This window comes from Notolepis coatsorum (genome assembly GCF_963971535.1).
Source record: "Notolepis coatsorum genome assembly, chromosome: 10".
In the NCBI taxonomy this organism is placed as follows: domain Eukaryota; kingdom Metazoa; phylum Chordata; class Actinopteri; order Aulopiformes; family Paralepididae; genus Notolepis; species Notolepis coatsorum.
This window is the reverse complement of record NC_140174.1, coordinates 59,315,186-59,332,289: the sequence shown is the minus strand read 5'-3', so window position 1 is coordinate 59,332,289 and position 17,104 is coordinate 59,315,186. Positions and strand designations below refer to the sequence as shown.

The 17,104-nt window shown below is 45.8% G+C and overlaps 2 protein-coding genes across 2 annotated transcripts in view; one reads left to right on the top strand and one right to left on the bottom strand.

Annotated features, from left to right (window-relative positions):
• The window catches only part of LOC311235348 (uncharacterized protein), a 31,975-nt gene extending 31,742 nt beyond the window's left edge, over positions 1–233 (bottom strand). Inside the window, exon 1 of the mRNA XM_084322783.1 lies at positions 115–233. Within this exon, the coding sequence (XP_084178909.1) occupies positions 115–216 (102 nt within the window). The 5' untranslated portion in view covers positions 217–233. The remainder of the gene's footprint in view (positions 1–114) is intronic.
• Positions 234–335: 102 nt separating this feature from the next.
• On the top strand, positions 336–15,843 carry LOC311235584 (uncharacterized protein; the record flags this gene model as incomplete). Its single annotated transcript, XM_084323050.1, has 2 exons — positions 336–424; positions 15,117–15,843. The coding sequence occupies exon 2, from the start codon at positions 15,118–15,120 to the stop codon at positions 15,841–15,843; it is 726 nt and encodes a 241-aa protein (XP_084179176.1). The 5' UTR covers positions 336–424; position 15,117.
• Positions 15,844–17,104: the final 1,261 nt, after the last annotated feature.

The following is a 17,104-nucleotide window of genomic DNA, read 5'->3' as shown; positions in this document are numbered from 1 at the left end:
AACTTTGAAGTACCTTTTCTGAATCAGATTGATATCCTGGATTTCTTTGTCCCTGATTGTTTGGTTCATTGCTAAATAGAAATAATAAAACTGAGAATAAAAAAGTTAACATACCATATACACTGCTGTTCCTAATAGGGGAGGTCCGACACGCTGCAAATGCAATACATTTGATAAACCATCATCTACTTTGATCAACGAGATTACAACAAGCATAGATACAACACTGGTTATAATTAACTAAATATAAGAACACTACTACCCGTCCCTTACTTACTTCCTTGTGACCGAAGCAGCGACGTGAGTGACTTTAGGTTTCACCTTCTGAGCGCATAAGTTACCGGTCTTGATTTCACTTTCATTTCAGGCAAATTGGGAAAGCTTCTCCACTGAACAGGAAAGAGACGAAACAACAGCCATCCAGGTACGATTTCTTGTGGTTTATATATTAATAAAGTAGGCTATATAAATTAAAGTACGCTTGTTGTCGACAATCAATGTTTAGTTGATTGCGACTTTTGAAGTCATAATTTATTTGACTATCGTAACCTTTTTAATAGCCAATTGGCTTTGATACATTTAAAACATACATTTCTCAAGCTTGCTACCCTACCTTTAATATAATTATAGTAACCAAATTAAATTGAGTCTTAAATGAATGAATGAATGAATGAATGAATGAATGAATGAATGAATGAATGAATGAAAACTTTATTTAACAGATTGCAGAATGGGTACAATACAGTACGGCTCAATACATACAATTGTTAAGGGGATGCAGACCTGAGAAAGACGTTTGTCTTGTTTCCATCAGGGTCCCCCATTTTCAATTCATATAGACATTTATGACATACATAACATACATGACATTTATGGCATAGGGACATATAGGTATTTAGTACTGATACATTTGTGACATAGGCGGTATTCAAATATACAGTACTGTTACCCCTAGATCCTGACAGAGTATATACATATGATGGGGAGGGGACTGTACATTAGGAGGGGGTGGGTGGGTGGGAGGGGAATATACATACGGCGGGGAGGGAATATATACATGCGGTGGGGAGGAGACTGTCTATTAGGAGGTGGTGGGGGTTTTGGGCATTTACGGTGGCCAGTTTCGAATTGCAGCCTCCCGTAGGTGCTCTTTAAGGGCGGTTTTGAATGTGGGCAGGGATTCACATTCCTTTACAGCTTTGGGTAGGGCGTTCCACATTGTTGTGGCATAATTGCGAAACGTGTTTAGTCCCTTGTTTGAGCCGAATCTGGGTTTAACATGATTTGTTGAGCTTCCTCTGGTGTAGTGGTTGTGGTATTCACTGACCTTTGGGAAGTATTTTGACATGTACATGGGCACCCCGGTCGTATAGTGTATCTTGTAGACCAGGCCCATTGCAAGTTGCTGTACTCTGTCGTCTACTCTAAGCCATCCTAGGTTGGCAAAGTGGGCAGGGGTGAGGTGGGTTCTGGGGTTCAGGTCAAGTAGTAGTCTGACCAGTTTGTTTTGTGATGTTTGTAATTTTGTTTTAAGCGCCTTTGAGGTGCTTTGGTACCATGAGGTGCACGCATAGTCATAGTACCCTTGAATGAGTGCTCCTGCCAGAGTCCTCAGGGTATTCTTGTTTACCAGAGAGGAGATCCGGTACAAGAATCTAGTTCGTTGGTTGACTTTTTTTATTACATTGGATGCCATTTTGTCACAGGAAAGATTTGCCTCTAGGATGGAACCCAGGTAGGTAATTTCGTCTTTCCTTGTGACAATATTGTCACCCACTGTAACTGAGAAGCCGTCGGTCTTGCTGAGTTTGTTATTTGAACCGAAGAGAATGGACTCTGTTTTGCCCATGTGTAATGATAGTTTGTTATCAGCGAGCCATATGCAGATTTTGCCTAGTTCCGTGCTGAGGGTTTTTTCAACCTGCAATTTGTTCTTGTCAGAGACCAGCAGGGCTGAGTCGTCCGCAAACAGGAACAAGTTGCAGTCACAGGCTGACGACATGTCATTTGCATAAATTAGGAAGAGTAGCGGTCCTAGTATGCTTCCTTGTGGAACACCACAGCTCACTGTGAGGGGGGGGGATAGAGTACCGTTTACCTCTACCATCTGTTCTCTCCCCTCCAGGTAGGATTGCATCCAGCTCACTGATAGGCTATCAAAACCAATTGCTTTTAGCTTGTCCATTAGAATGGAGTGATTGACAGTGTCGAAGGCCTTTTGTAGGTCCAGCATGACCATGCCGCAGTATTTGCCAGCGTCCACCTCTTGTTTGATGTGGTCGTTCAAATAGAGGAGGCATGTGTCAGTGGAGTGGGACGTTCTGAAGCCAGATTGGAATTCGTAGATTAGGTTTTTTTCCGCCAGGTACTTTTCGACCTGTTCGTAGACTATTTTCTCCATGACTTTCGAGATGGAGGTAAGAATAGAAACAGGGCGGTAGTTGCCTGGGTCTAATTTGCTGCCCTTTTTGTGTAGAGGGGTCACTCTCGCAATTTTGAAGTCCTTGGGGACGTGCCCCTGTTTTATAGAGAGGTTTATTATGTGTGTGATGACTGGGGTGATGGCGGCTGCTGCGTCTCTGAGGAATTTGGAGGGGATGTTGTCATGGCCAGTGGCCTTGTTAGGTTGGAGGGCGCTCAATTTTTTTAGTACCTCATCGGTTGTTACCATTTCAAGTTTGAAGTCGTCTTTGTGGACCCCTAGGTTTTTGTAGTATGCTACTATGTGTTCTACCCCATAATGCCCTGAGTGGGAGGGTAGTTTGTTTACCAGTGTTGTGGCTATGTTTGTGAAGAAGATGTTTAAGTAATTGGCTACATCCAGCTTGTCTGTGATGAGCGTGTTGTCCGTCTTTATGTTTATGTTTGAGAATCTGGTTTTAAGTTTTTTACTGCAGCCTAGTTGATTATTGAGTAATTTCCAAAGTTCGCGGGGTTTGTTTTTGTTTTCCTCAGTTTTGTCGTTGATGAAATTTCTTTTTGCGGTTCTGATCATGGTGTTTACGTCATTTCTTAGTCTGTTTCTTTGGATTTTTAGTTCAACCACGTGGGCTTGGAGTTCACTGTTTGAGCTTTTGGAAAGCTTTGTCTGACTTTTATGAAGTTCAGAGCATTTTTTGTCTCTGGTTTTCATAGCGGCCAGTATTTCAGTGTGCATCCATGCCTCAGCGCGATTTTTAACCCTGGTGGTTCTTATCGGTGCCATGTTGTTGAGTATTGCTGTGAATTTGGTTTTGAATCCAAGCCATGTTTCTTCAACCTGTGTACCACTGAGCTCATCTGACCAGTCCAAGCTCCCCAGTTCTAGGTTAAAGGCCTCTCTAGAGTAAGTTTTGAGGTCTCTAGATGTGACTGTTTTGTGACAGCCGGCCTTCTGTTTTAGCTTTTTGCGGGTACAGAAAATCATATAATGATCACTTAACCCGCATGCTATCACCCCTTTACTGGAGATCATGGACTTGTCAGAGGTCAAAATGAGGTCAATGGTGGTTTGTGTCGAATCGCATACCCTTGTGGGTTGTGTGATTAGCTGGCTGAAACCGTGCAGGTCAGAAAATCTACTGAAGGCCTTGAAGACGGGTGCTGATTTACGCAGCATATCCGTGTTCCAGTCCCCAATAAGAATTTTTTCTACCCCCTCCACCCCAGCTAAACACCCATCAAGTGTGTCATAAAACCCACTCTGTTCTGGTGGTCTATAGATTGTGCCTACTAGTACCGGTTTCGCCCTGTCTAATAAGATTTCAATCCAAACAGTTTCAATTTCATCATGGTTAAGGTCAGTACGGTTGATGTATTTGGTATCCTTGTGTATATACACACAGACGCCACCTCCATACTGGTTCCTATCCCTCCTGACTATTGAGTAGTTTTCAATTTCAATCTCTGGATCCTGTACAGATGAGTCTAATTTTGTTTCTGTGAAACACAATATGTTAGCCTTACCGTTTAAAAACATTTTGATTTCAGCCAGTTTCGGTCTCAGGCTATTTGTATTCAGATGAAATATGTGAAGTCCATTTTTGCTTGTAATAAGTTTGATGTCGTCACAGTTGAGGTAACTCTGTTCCATTGTGTCCTGTCCTGTGGTGGGGGGAGGGGGGGCGTTGTTGCTGTTTGTGCCGTGGGTGGGGAGGGGGGGGAGGGGTGATGCTTTGTCCTTTGCTGGTGTCTGTATTCCTTTGTGTGAAAGCCCGCGATGTGGGGGGGGGGGCTGGTTGATTACAGATATGTCTGATTGTACTCCATTGTGGGGGAGGGGGGGTGCCTTTTGTCCTGGCCTCGGCCCGGGTAGACTTGCTGGCATGGCGGCCTTGGCGGGGCCAGCCAAGCTAACCGTCGGGTCCTTGGTGGTCTCGATGTCCCGCGCCGCTCTCCCTTTAGCCACTCGCCGAGTCCGCTGGGGCTTCTGTGAGGGTATGTCGCCGCTTGCTGGTCGGCTGGTGCAACTGCTGGCTGAAGCGTCAATTGCGTGGATGCTGTTGATCTCCGGCGCCGGTGTGAGGAGCGATGCCTCGCTGTTTTGTCCCCGCGACGTGCTGGGCGCCTCGGTTGTGAACCCCGGTTCCTTCCCTCTCGCTGTGGCCTCTCGTGGGTAAACACTAAATTGCTCGTTCCACTGTCGAAACATCTGCCCAAACAAGAAGAAAAGATTTACATAATTGAATATCACTGTTTCTGCAGACGTGTAGGCCTACAGTCAGCTCTAGTCTGTATAGGAGCTTGTGTACTGTACGTGGTTCTCAGTGGGGTCCGAGGACCCCCAAGAGCCATTGAAGGGGTTCCAGCGGGTCCCCAGCAAAATGGGGAATCGTTTCATTACCAGGCACGCGGGAACTATAAAACGGCAGGGGGTGCTGGGGGGTCGCCAGATGAAAAAAAAAAAAAAAAACGTTTTTTTTTTTTTTTTTTTGTCAGGCCACTGAACTTAGAAGCAGGCCAGGCCAGTGTTTCTATTTGCACCAGCGCAATAGTTAGATAACCTAGGTGGGGAACAACCAGGAGATCACTGCAACTCACACAAGTTGGAGAACTATCTCTCTCTCTCTCTCTCTTGCTCTCACACACACACAAAGGGAGCCGCATGTGATTGGTGGAGGCGGGATCCTTACGAAAAACTGCTAATCATTGACACATGCTAGCCTGTAATAATCCCCCCCAGAAAAATTTACTTTGCATTTGATTATTGCAAATATATGCCATCACACACACTGGCATTTAAAGGGTTCGAATTATAAAATTAATATGTGGTGTTATGATCAGGGCTGAAGTTGAATAAAATATTGTATTTATCAATTACAAAAAACTGAAAATCCATAAAAATCTGTGTTGTTGCTAATCATACATATGCTAGCCTGTTTTTTAACAATAAGTTGTGATGCCATCACAAACACTGGCATTTAAAGGGTACAAATAAAAAAAATGCCTGCACCAGAATGCAGGAAATTAAGTCTTTGTAACAAAGAAATTCCTGGTGGGGGACCCCCAGACCCCCTGCTTAAAAAGTGGCCTGACTGGGGCTATATTTCCTGGCCTGAATGATTTCCCCAGTCCGGCCCTGGTTAAAAGCCTCCAATGCTTATTAGTGTGTGTGCGTTTGAACGTTTGCATGTTTCAACCATACATTTCCATTTAAAATAATTTTTTTTACCTCCTATAATAGTGGGGGTCGCGGCTCTCTGACACCTTTTTTTTTGGGTCGCGGCCTGAAAAGTTTGGGAACCCCTGGTCTAGCCTGTACCCCCCAGACATGTTGCTGGCCCCGTCAAAACAGTATCCTATCAGCCTCTCCATGGGCAGGTCGAGGCGTAAAAGTATTTTATACACAAAAACAGCGTCTCGGCTGTTGTGTCTGGGCCGGGCATTGTAAAAACCCCAAAAGAAGTTCTGAGCTTCCAAGTTGTCATCGGCTAACTGTATATTACACGAGAATTGTTCTTTTCCAGTGAGTGACATCAGTGGTTCCGTCAGCGCTCAAGCCAAAGATTGGGCTTTTGGATGCTTTGCCTCTAATTTGTCGCTGAATATCATGGGCAAGCAGCTGTAAGATTTTCGTTTTGGATGTTGTTGGACATCCAGTTGTCTCTCTTTTGGAGCCAATTCTTCAACTCGGGATCAGACTCGGTGCGCACTCTTTCCATCATGAGCTGCCATAACACCCCATCCCTATTTGCATCACCCCTCAGTGGAAGCCCCTGGCGCCCGAGGGGGGGTATAGGGGAACAGACTCAGTTAACTCTTCAATACCTGATGCTGAGGCTGAACCTGTCGTCTCTGTCTCTCTCTGACGTTTATCAGATTTAGTGGGACTGTCACTGGGACCGGCGGGACGTTTCGAAAATAAATCTGATATTTTTCTTTTCTGCGAGTGAGACATTCTGTGCTAGCAAAGTCTGACTACTAGCTCAAATCGACTGACTGCGCAAGCACTGTATCACAGTAGCTCAGTGGTTCGTGGCGCGTGGGAAGGGCGGGAGACAGGAGGTGAATACAATTAGTTGTTTCACCTGTCATTCAATCAGTCTGTGACAGTCTGTCATCACTCGGAAATCTACTCGGTTTTACACGTATGATTGTGTACATACAGTAGTGTAATGAATGAATGAAAACTTTATTTAACAGATTGGAGAATGGCTACAATACAGTACGGCTCAATACACACAATATTAAAATGGTGACGTGCTTTGAGCAGGATAAACTTATAATATACAGTGTTACAGTTATACAGTTACAGTATATACAAATATATAAATACTGCCATAAAAAAAAAAAAAAAAAAATTATATATATATATATATATATTTTTTTTGTGCAATAATTGAGAGGGGGTGCTGCAGCACCCCCCGCACCCCCCCTTCCCGCGTCCCTGTTCATTACTAATGTTTTCTTAAAATTTGAAGTTATTACAGTGAGAATTTGTATAAGAGTGTCTATTCTATGTTGTCTCCTCTGTTATCTCCACCTATACAGTATATAGACAGTTGTGGAATTCTGGATTAAATCATATGTAACAGCAAATCTCTTCTCAGATGGGGGTCCCTGGGACATAATCTTATCAAATGGGGGTGCTTGACCAATTACGTATCAATTTGGGGGTCCTTCACACAAAAAAGTTTGAGAACTCTATGTAAATAATAGCCTAATCTCGTGGGTGGAAGTGTTTTCTATGGGGGTACAGGGTACAGCTTTTACAGCTACACTGTAAAAGAAAAATATTTTTTTTCACAGGAAATTCACTGTATTATTTACAGATTACTTTTGTTTTTCTACTTTAAGTGTAAATGCCATACAAATACAGTAAATGACCTTTTATGCAAAATCTGCATATGGCTCGCCGATAACAAACTATCATTACACATGGGCAAAACAGAGTCCATTCTCTTCGGTTCAAATAACAAACTCAGCAAGACCGACGGCTTCTCAGTTACAGTGGGTGACAATATTGTCACAAGGAAAGATGAAATTACCTACCTGGGTTCCATCCTAGAGGCTAATCTTTCCTGTGACAAAATGGCATCCAATGTAATAAAAAAAGTCAACCAACGAACTCGATTCTTGTACCAGATCTCCTCTCTGGTAAACAAGAATACCCTGAAGACTCTGGCAGGAGCACTCATTCAAGGGTACTACGACTATGCTTGCACCTCATGGTACCAAAGCACCTCAAAGGCTGGCTTCCCATCCAGGTCAGATCTGACTTTAAAGTGTTGCTACTCACTTATACAGTTTTGAATGGGCTCGCACTGCTCGATCTATCCGATCTCATTACACAATACTCGCCTCCTCTTCTCCTCCTTTTTCCTCCTCTCAAAAAAAATTTGCTTTTCATTTATCTATTTATTTAACTGTATTAAACAATATAAAACGAATTCGCCATAATTGACTGAGCAAACTAATGCTTGCTGCTGTAACCTACTAATAACACTTAAGTAAATCTGAAGATTATATAGCAGATGCCTTGGAGGATAAGTCGTGGACAACTGTAGCGTGTGCTTGTTTATACATAACCCCTTTCATGACTGTGATGCTTGAATACAGGGGCAGGGCTTGCATCACAGTCATGAAAGGGGCTAGTTTATAGAGCTGGTGGTATGACTTGCTGGCTGAAATACGGACGAGAGGGAACTAGGTAGCGGGGCTATATTACTTTTAACATGTGCTTAAACCCAGTGTTCTCGACAATGGAGTATGGTCGCAGATCTGCTGCTATAAAAACACCTATGGCGTTTGTTATTGCTTTGGCCCGGTCTGAATTAATAGCGAGATGCTGCTTTGAATGCAACAGGAAGCTGGGTTTGCACTAGGATCGGTTTCTTCCGTGTACCAGTGATATTCACATTCGGGTAATGCCGTTTCAAATGCGTGATAAAGTTCGCAATAAAGTTGAACAATGACATGGCTCTGGCTCAGTGGCTTGTCAGTTAGTATTGACTCGCCATACTAAGGCTAATATGCTATGCTGAATTACAGCTATCGTTCAGTGTAGCTGCGCGCTGCGTGGGAGGAACAAACAACATCCGGTTAGTTGTGCACGTTATATTAGGGCCGGGGGGATTTAAGTTCCGCAAAAAAAGGTTCCATACCGTTGCAATCGTTCGGTGCACAGCGCGTACTGTACCGGAAGACCACATTGAGGCGGTACAGTACGTATCCGCGTACCGTTACACCCCTACAGGCTATATAATGCATCATTAGCAGGCGTTTTAGGTCTAAATGGGTTAAACATGTTAAATTTGTGAGGAGATGATAACGAGGAAGAGTATGAGGAGAATGAGAGCCACATTCCCATCTCCAATCTTCCCTTCTTATCCAAAATATTAGAACGGATTGTCGCATGGCAACTCGCTGACCATCTATCAAGTAACAACTGTAGAGCATTGTGTTAGTCCGATACACAAGCTTGATACGTGATGGCCTCCGTACTACTCTGACGTCACTCTGGAAGTAAACACCGGTCAGGATAGCAGCAATACGACTAGGCTGTATCGTGTCATCCCCTGTAAGCTATCTATATTAAATCACCATCTATGCTCACCTGCCTACCTCTCGTCTTTTCTACATGGTGTCAGACGTTGTGGACACAGTCGTCAACCCGCGTCCGAAAGTGAAAAGTGAAGGTTTAGGAGGTAGCCTATAACTAGGCTATATAACGCGCGAGAGGCTCCCGCCAACCGGAGACTCATATTCAGCATGGCGGAAGGATTCCGCAAACCAGGTCCACTCGTGTTTGACAGCCACGTTGCGGAGAACTGGAGAATATTCGAGCAAGAGTATGATATATTCATTGCTGCCGCACACTATGACAAGCCGCCTCGCTCTCAAGCCTTCATCTTGCTAAACCTGGCTGGCTCGGAAGCCATAGAGCGGGAACGGGCATTCGTATATGCAGCAGCCGTGCGCGATGGAGAAGAGGGGGAGGGACAAGAAATAGTCCCGCACAATCAAGAGAAGACCCGGAGTGCCTGAAAAGGAAATTCTGTGAGTTTTGTAATCCACAAACAAACGTCACAATGGAAAGGCACAAGTTTAATACAAGGAGCCAGAAACAAGATGAGACAATTGAAGCCTATGTCAGCGATTTAAAAATCAAAGCAAAGAGCTATCAATTCGGAGATTTGCGCGAAGAGCTAATCAAAGATAGACTTGTGTGTGGCATAATGAATGATGGCATGAGAAAGCTACTACTCCGTGACAGCAAACTAACTTTAACCAAAGCAGTTGAGATATGTCAGATCCACGAAATGACAGAACAACACACTAGGACACTGGCTGCACCAAAGCAAAGCACAACCAACGTAGATAGCCTACGGCACAGAATGAAAGAACGTGTTTACAAGAAAAAGCCAAATACAGAGCATACAACTCGGTCCATAGCCAGCTGCAGCAACTGTGGAGGCAGCCACGAGGCCAGACGAGAAAGGTGCCCTGCATTCGGCAAACAGTGTCACGGATGTGAGAAAATGAATCATTTCAAGCAGTACTGCAAATCCACTCCAGGAAGTCACAGAGACAATCAACAGCACCAATACAGAAAAAAGCACGCTGTGAACCAGATTGACAGAACAGTATCGTCAGGCGACAGCGACGATTCGTTCTACTGTGACTGTGATGGGGTCACAGTTAGAGCTGCCGCGATAACCGCATTACCGCGGTATCGCTGTTGCATCACGCCCACCGCAGAGTTGGGCTGAATACCGCATCACCGCTGATTTATTTAATAATAATAAAGTAGCGCCCAGACGTTGGACTTGCGGCTCTGCAGATATACCCTACTCGGTTCCAAGCGACCCTATTGGGTAGAAGTGGTACCAGAAAAGTCATGTGAAACATTGCAGACCACTGATTGGTCAGAAGAGAGACGCGTCACACATTGGAGTGTCTGAACAAAAACAGAAAGCCGCCATCTTTACTGCCTCGCTAAGGATGTATTTCATTCAGGATTTGTTTGCGACAGCACCAAGTGTAATAAACAGAAAAGGATGGATTCACTGTGTATTCGGCCTCATTTATTGATGAAACAAAACCGACATCAACCCAATTTACCACAGAGCGGAAAGTTTAGTGTCACAACAAGATCGCTGATGTGTTAAGTTTGTTGTTATTAGCCTAATACTAACGTCAGCAGATATACACGAGAGGTAACGTTAAACCCGGGTTGCTTGGTAGAATAGACACAATGAGGTAACGTTAGCTTTAGCACAATAGACACAACGAGAGTCTGGTTAATGTTGTTATTGATTGATTGAAACTGTGTTAAACTCTGGCTTGCTGCAAGCCCTCGGACATGCCCACGGAGCTTTCAGTGTACACAAGCGGCCCCGCCTGCATCCCCACACGGAGACAAACGGATTTTTTTTTTTTTTTTTTGCACTGTGCGGTAATAACCACGGCGGTAGGAAATATTTCGCAAATTTGTGCGGTAAGGAAAATATCAATACCGCGGCAGCTCTAGTCACAGTAGCGACGAACACAGTCAATACTGTGGGATCACCAGCGACACAAAAGAGTGAAATATTCTGCAGAGTCCAGGTCCACGGAATCCCCGTCGAGCTCAAAGTGGACACCGGAGCCAAGTGCAACGTGATATCTCGCAAAAAACGTTCAACCAAGTGAAATACAAAGAGAGAGTGGATCGCTCCAGAACAGCGAGGCTGATTGCTTACGGAGGAAATGAAATATACACCTTGGGGACAGCAACCCTTATAGCATGCTACATAACAGACAAGTCCCACTCCCTACAGTTCCACGTGGTGCAACAAGACGTTCAGACGCTGCTGGGTTTACAAGACAGCCTTAGCATGGGACTGGTCACACTCAGTAAGGAGATACACCAGCTACAGCTGACAGACGATCGACGTTTTTCACACAAGATGTTTTCGGACTATTCAGACCTCTTCAAAGACGAGGTGGGTAAGCTCCCCTACACCTACTCCATGAAAATCGACCGAGAGGCCACGCCGGTTGTCAGGCCAGCACGCCGGATCCCAGTCGCTATGCGAGAGAAGGTCAAGATGGAACTGGACAGAATGGCAAGCACAGGCATCATAACCCCAGTCTCAGAACCCACTGAGTGGGTATCTTCTATGGTAGCAACCCACAAGAAGAACTCAGACGACATACGCCTCTGCATTGATCCACGAGACCTAAACAAGGCGCTCAAACGCCCACATCACCCAATGCGCACTGTGGAGGAAGTAGCAGCGCATATGCCAAACTCAACCGTGTTCTCAACACTGGATGCCAAGAGCTCCTTTTGGCAAATACCACTGGATCACAAATCATTGCTACTGACCACATTCAGCTCGCCATTCGGACGATTCCGTTTCCTCAGAATGCCCTTTGGCATAAGCAGCGCCAGTGAAGTCTTCCAACACACAATGGAGCAAATCTTCGCAGGATACCCCTGTGCAGTGATAGTCGATGACATCATCGTTGGAGGAAGCAGCGAGAAAGAGCATGACGAAAATCTCAAGAAAGTCCTCGACAGAGCATGTGAAGTCAACTTACGGCTCAACTCCAAGACATGCAGGTTCAAACTGAAGGAAGTCGGCTACGTTGGACACCTGTTCACAAGTCAGGGTCTAAAGCCAGACCCATCAAAGATGCAAGCGATCAGCGAACTGCCTGCACCAGAAGATGTAACGGCTCTGCAGCGGTTCCTCTGCATGGTAAACTACTTGGCCAGGTTCGTCCCAAACTTCAGTGAAATCTCAGCCCCCTTGCGACACCTAACGCACCATGACACGGAATGGTGTTGGTACAAGCAGCACCAAGATGCATTTGACGCGCTGAAACAGTGTCTCTCAAACCCACCCACGCTGATGTACTACGACGTCCGCAAGCCTGTCACACTCACGTGCGACGCTTCCCAGTATGGCCTAGGTGCGGCATGTCTACAGGACGGTGTCCCAGTTGCTTATGCATCCCGCACCTTGACGGAGACGGAAAGGCGATACGCGCAGATTGAGAAAGAGCTTCTCACAGTGGTGTTCGCATGCTCTAAATTCAACGACTACATATACGGAAAGCACATCCAAATCGAAACTGATCATCAACCGCTGGTCACCATCCTGTCAAAGCCCCTACACACGGCTCCAGCCAGACTGCAGCGTATGATGCTTAGACTCCAAAGGTACGATTTCGAGCTGAGGTACAAGAAGGGAAAGGACATGTATCTTGCGGACACGTTGTCACGTGCTCCCAGACAAACCACAGACCGGCTTAGTGGTGAAAAGACAGACTTTGAGGTCATGGCAGTGAGACACATTTCCTCATCACGCCTGAACGAGCTCAAGGAACACACAGAAAGGGACCCAACCCTGCAGAAAATATGCAACATCATCAACCACGGATGGCCTGCGAGGGAGTGCCGGCAGGGGCTCGCCAATACTTTGCATTCAGAGATGAGCTCACACTCGACGATGGCGTCATCATGAAGGGCTCAAGAGCCGTCATTCCCAAATCTCTGCAAATGGACTACATCACGATCCTGCACAGAGGCCACCCTGGCACAGAGTCAACCAAGCGCAGGGCGAGGGACATTGTGTTTTGGCCTGCCATGGCAAAGGATATCGAGGAGAAAACGGCATCATGCCACGTCTGCAACAGCACAAAACAACACCAACAAAGGGAGCCACTCAAGCTGCATCCCATTCCAGACTTACCGTGGTCAACCGTGGCGACCGACATCTTCGAGTGGAATGGACGTCACCACCTGGTGCTGGTCGACTCATACTCAGGTTGGTTCGAGGTGGACCTGCTGCGTGACATCACATCCAACACAGTGATAACAAAACTGAAAAGACACTTCGCTGTGCATGGAGCCCCACACAAAGTAATATCGGACAACAGGGCCCAGTTCACAAGCCAGCGCTTCAAGGAGTTCGCCTCGGCCTGGGACTTCGACCATGTGACCAGTAGCCCCGAGTTCCCGCAGGCGAATGGACTAGCGGAGAGAGCTGTGCGCAGCGCGAAGCAACTCATGGAGAGGTCCAGACGGGACGGAACAGACGTCTTCCTAAATCTGCTCAACCTCCGTAACGTTCCACGTGACCAGTCACTTGGGTCACCGGCTGAGCGGCTCATGTCAAGACAGACACGTACCACCCTACCCATCTGCAAGACACTACTGGTTCCTAAGGCGAAGGACAACAAGATGATCAAGCAGGCCCCTCCAGCCACTGGCCCAGGGACATGTAGTGAGGTTACAGACTCCACATGGATTCGACCGGATGGGCACAATCAAGAGCATCTGTAAGGAACCAAGGTCCTACGTCGTGGAGGCAGAAGGAGGAGAGTACAGAAGGAACCGGAGACACCTTCTTCCCGTCTCGGAACCGGAACCGCCACAGGGTGACCTCAGCGACCCCAACATCACTCTCCAACCTCCGACTGGCCAACCTGAAGGCAACAGTCACCCCGTCACCGAGGAGGCAGACGCTCAACAACACGCCCGAATACAAGAGACTGTTCAAAAGACTCACCCACACACTCAGTCTCCGCACATCTCACGGGCAGGCCGCGTCTGCAGGCCAAACAGTAGATATATGTAGTGTTTGTCACAAGGACTGTAAAAAAAAAGGGGTAATGATGTTCATACTGTTATACCTGTTGTGTATTACCACTTGAAGTACAGTTAACCTATGGTTTGTTCAAATAGCCACATGCTAGATATTAGTAGTAATCACTTTCTTGGCTTAATTTGTTATAGCCTACTAGCCTGTAGAGTATTGTTAGTATTTGCATTAGAGCACAACTTAAGAGGAAGAATGTAGAGCATTGTGTTACTCCGATACACAAGCTTGATACGTGACGGCCTCCGTACTACTCTGACGTCACTCAGGAAGTAAACACCGGTCAGGATAGCAGCAATACGACTAGGCTGTATCGTGTCATCCCCTGTAAGCTATCTATATTAAATCACCATCTATGCTCACCTGCCTACCTCTCGTCTTTTCTACAACAACCTTCACAAATCTTTTAAATCTGGCTTTAGAACCTCCCACTCCACTGAAACTGTGCTTACTAAAGTCACAAACAACCATTTAATGCGCATATAATATTTTTTACCAAAATTACCTTCTTAAATCCGTCCTTTTTAAACCATGGCCGATGCACGCCCAAACCTTCATTTATGCGCTTGTCTCATCACGACTAGATTACTGTAATGTGCTTTTTTCAGGCCTACCTAACTCAAGCCTGAAAAATCTTCAACTTGTGCAAAATGCAGCTGCATGGATACTATAAAACTAGAAAATGTTATCATATCACACCCATTCTGTCCTCCCTCCACTGGCTGGCTTCCCATCCAGGTCAGATCTGACTTTAAAGTGTTGCTACTCACTTATACAGTTTTGAATGGGCTCGCACCGCTCGATCTATCCGATCTCATTACACAATACTTGCCTCCTCTTTCTCATCGATCACTAAATGCGGGGCTCCTATCGATCAGACAGATAATTCATCCCCAGATAATGTTGCCCCTTTAAACATTGTCAAAACAAAATGTCACAAATTCAGGTTGGTAAGCAGTGTTACTGTACTTAGGAAGTCACAGCCAGTGGTATTACAACATAATAACATATTGATAATGCTGTTACATTATGATTCTGTTGCAGAATGTCAGTGTTGTTCTTTGGCTGGGAGACGTATGACTCTCACGGCAGGGAGCTTGGGAAGACACAGGCTCCTAAAGACCAGGGCGTCTATACCATGTACCACGGCACCAGCGTTGCCAGAGCACGCCTCATCATCAGCAACGGCTTCAGCCAGTCATCCAAAGGCATGCTGGGACCCGGAGTGTATGTGAGTCGCAGCCGGAAGAAGGCTGCACATTATCCGTTAAAGTCTCACCACAGTGACCGGGTGATCCTCGAGCTGTGTGTGCGCGTTGGCCGCGTCAAACGCATCGACGAGGACCGCCACCCGCTGCAGTACACCTGGAACAAAGAGGGTTACGACACCGCCTGGGTGCCCCCACAATGTGGTCTGAAGGCCGTGCCCAGCGGCCTGGAGGAGAACTGCGTCTTTGACCCCGAGCGGGTAGAGGTCAAATGCATCGCCAAGGCACCGAGCACCACCATACTGAACGAGCTCAAACAGCTGATCGCACAGAGTCCCAGGAAGCGCTGGGAGGGAGGAAGGAGAAAAGGAGGAGGGGGAGGTACACAGGGGAACAGTGGGGGTGTTGTGTGTTCTCTGTGTCGAAGCAAGACCCTGCATGGTCACACACATGCCACAGAGCAGTGCTGGGGCTGCGGGCAGAACTTATGCATTCTCATGGCCAAACATGTCTGTCCCGCCAGAGCCTTCGATGGCGAAGGAGGAGAGGAGTGTGATGAGTGATTTGAGAGATGCTGGGGGTAATGCTGATGAGGCATGTGATGAGATACCGGTATGTAGGGTATCAGTATGTGTCAGTAGGCTGGAAAGAGGGGTGGGGGGTGGCCTGTGTGGAGCAGAAAGTGGATGTTGGGTAAGAGGGGGGGTATACTGGAAGCAGGTTGTTGTGTCTAGATCCCATCCCCTGGGAAGGATGTTTCCTGGGATCCGGAAGGGGATAGTCACTTTTGGCCATACTGCAAAGTCACAGCTATAGTTTTCACCTAAAAGTTGTTTATAGATCCATCCACTTTCCGTGCCAGCTATGCCAGTCCTATTAACCCTGTTGCGTGCCACCGCTCTATTCAATGACAGAGCTCTCACATTTGTGAACGCATAAACTATATCTTAAATTATGGCTATGTGTCTAATATATAATAATATGTCGCTTATCAATGACTTGTTTGCAGTCAACATTGTCAAAACGGATTGTTTTTTAATCGGTTCATTTCTGTTTTATACCATTTTGAAAAACGCTAGTTTTTTTTAACTTAAAAAAAAAAAGATTCTGCAGGAATCGCGCTTTACTGTAATACACAAAACACGTTGTAATTTTTCGGCCTATTTATGAATCGTTTTCAAATAAACGCTAGATTATTGATAGTATATGTGTACTTATGCACGCTATAGAAGCGGGCTGAAAAATCCATTATCTTATTTCCTGATCAGCTACACACACTCACAGCCACATACACACATAGGGGACACGTTGATATATAGGTGAAAACAGCTCTGATTATCCCAATACTGGTAAAATAAATTCCTTACCTCAGATCAGATGTTTTAAAGATTATTCCAATTCCTGATCGCCATTCCAAATATCGATCGCGTTTATTGATCCAACGCTGGGTGGTCAAAAGACATATTCCACGGTGTTCTGATGGTGGGATCGTCTCCGGTTACTTGCCTGACAAGTAAAATGTGGAATCCGGACTCTTTCTTCCCCATGCGTTTCATTCAATCCAATCTAATGGGGTGCAGTACCATCTGGAGAGATGATAGGGGGCGGTATTTTCCCTGTTCGAGCTCAGACAGATCCCCACTGGTAACGTGAGGCTATATTGATGAAATATGAATGGAAATCGCGAATTAAAAAAATAACGATTAAATGACGAGATTTCTCGTCGTTGGCACTCAACGGTTGGCATGAACTAACGAGTTTCCTGTCGTTGGCACTGAAAGTGTTAACTAGGCCTGCCACGATAACACATTTTGCTGGGCGATT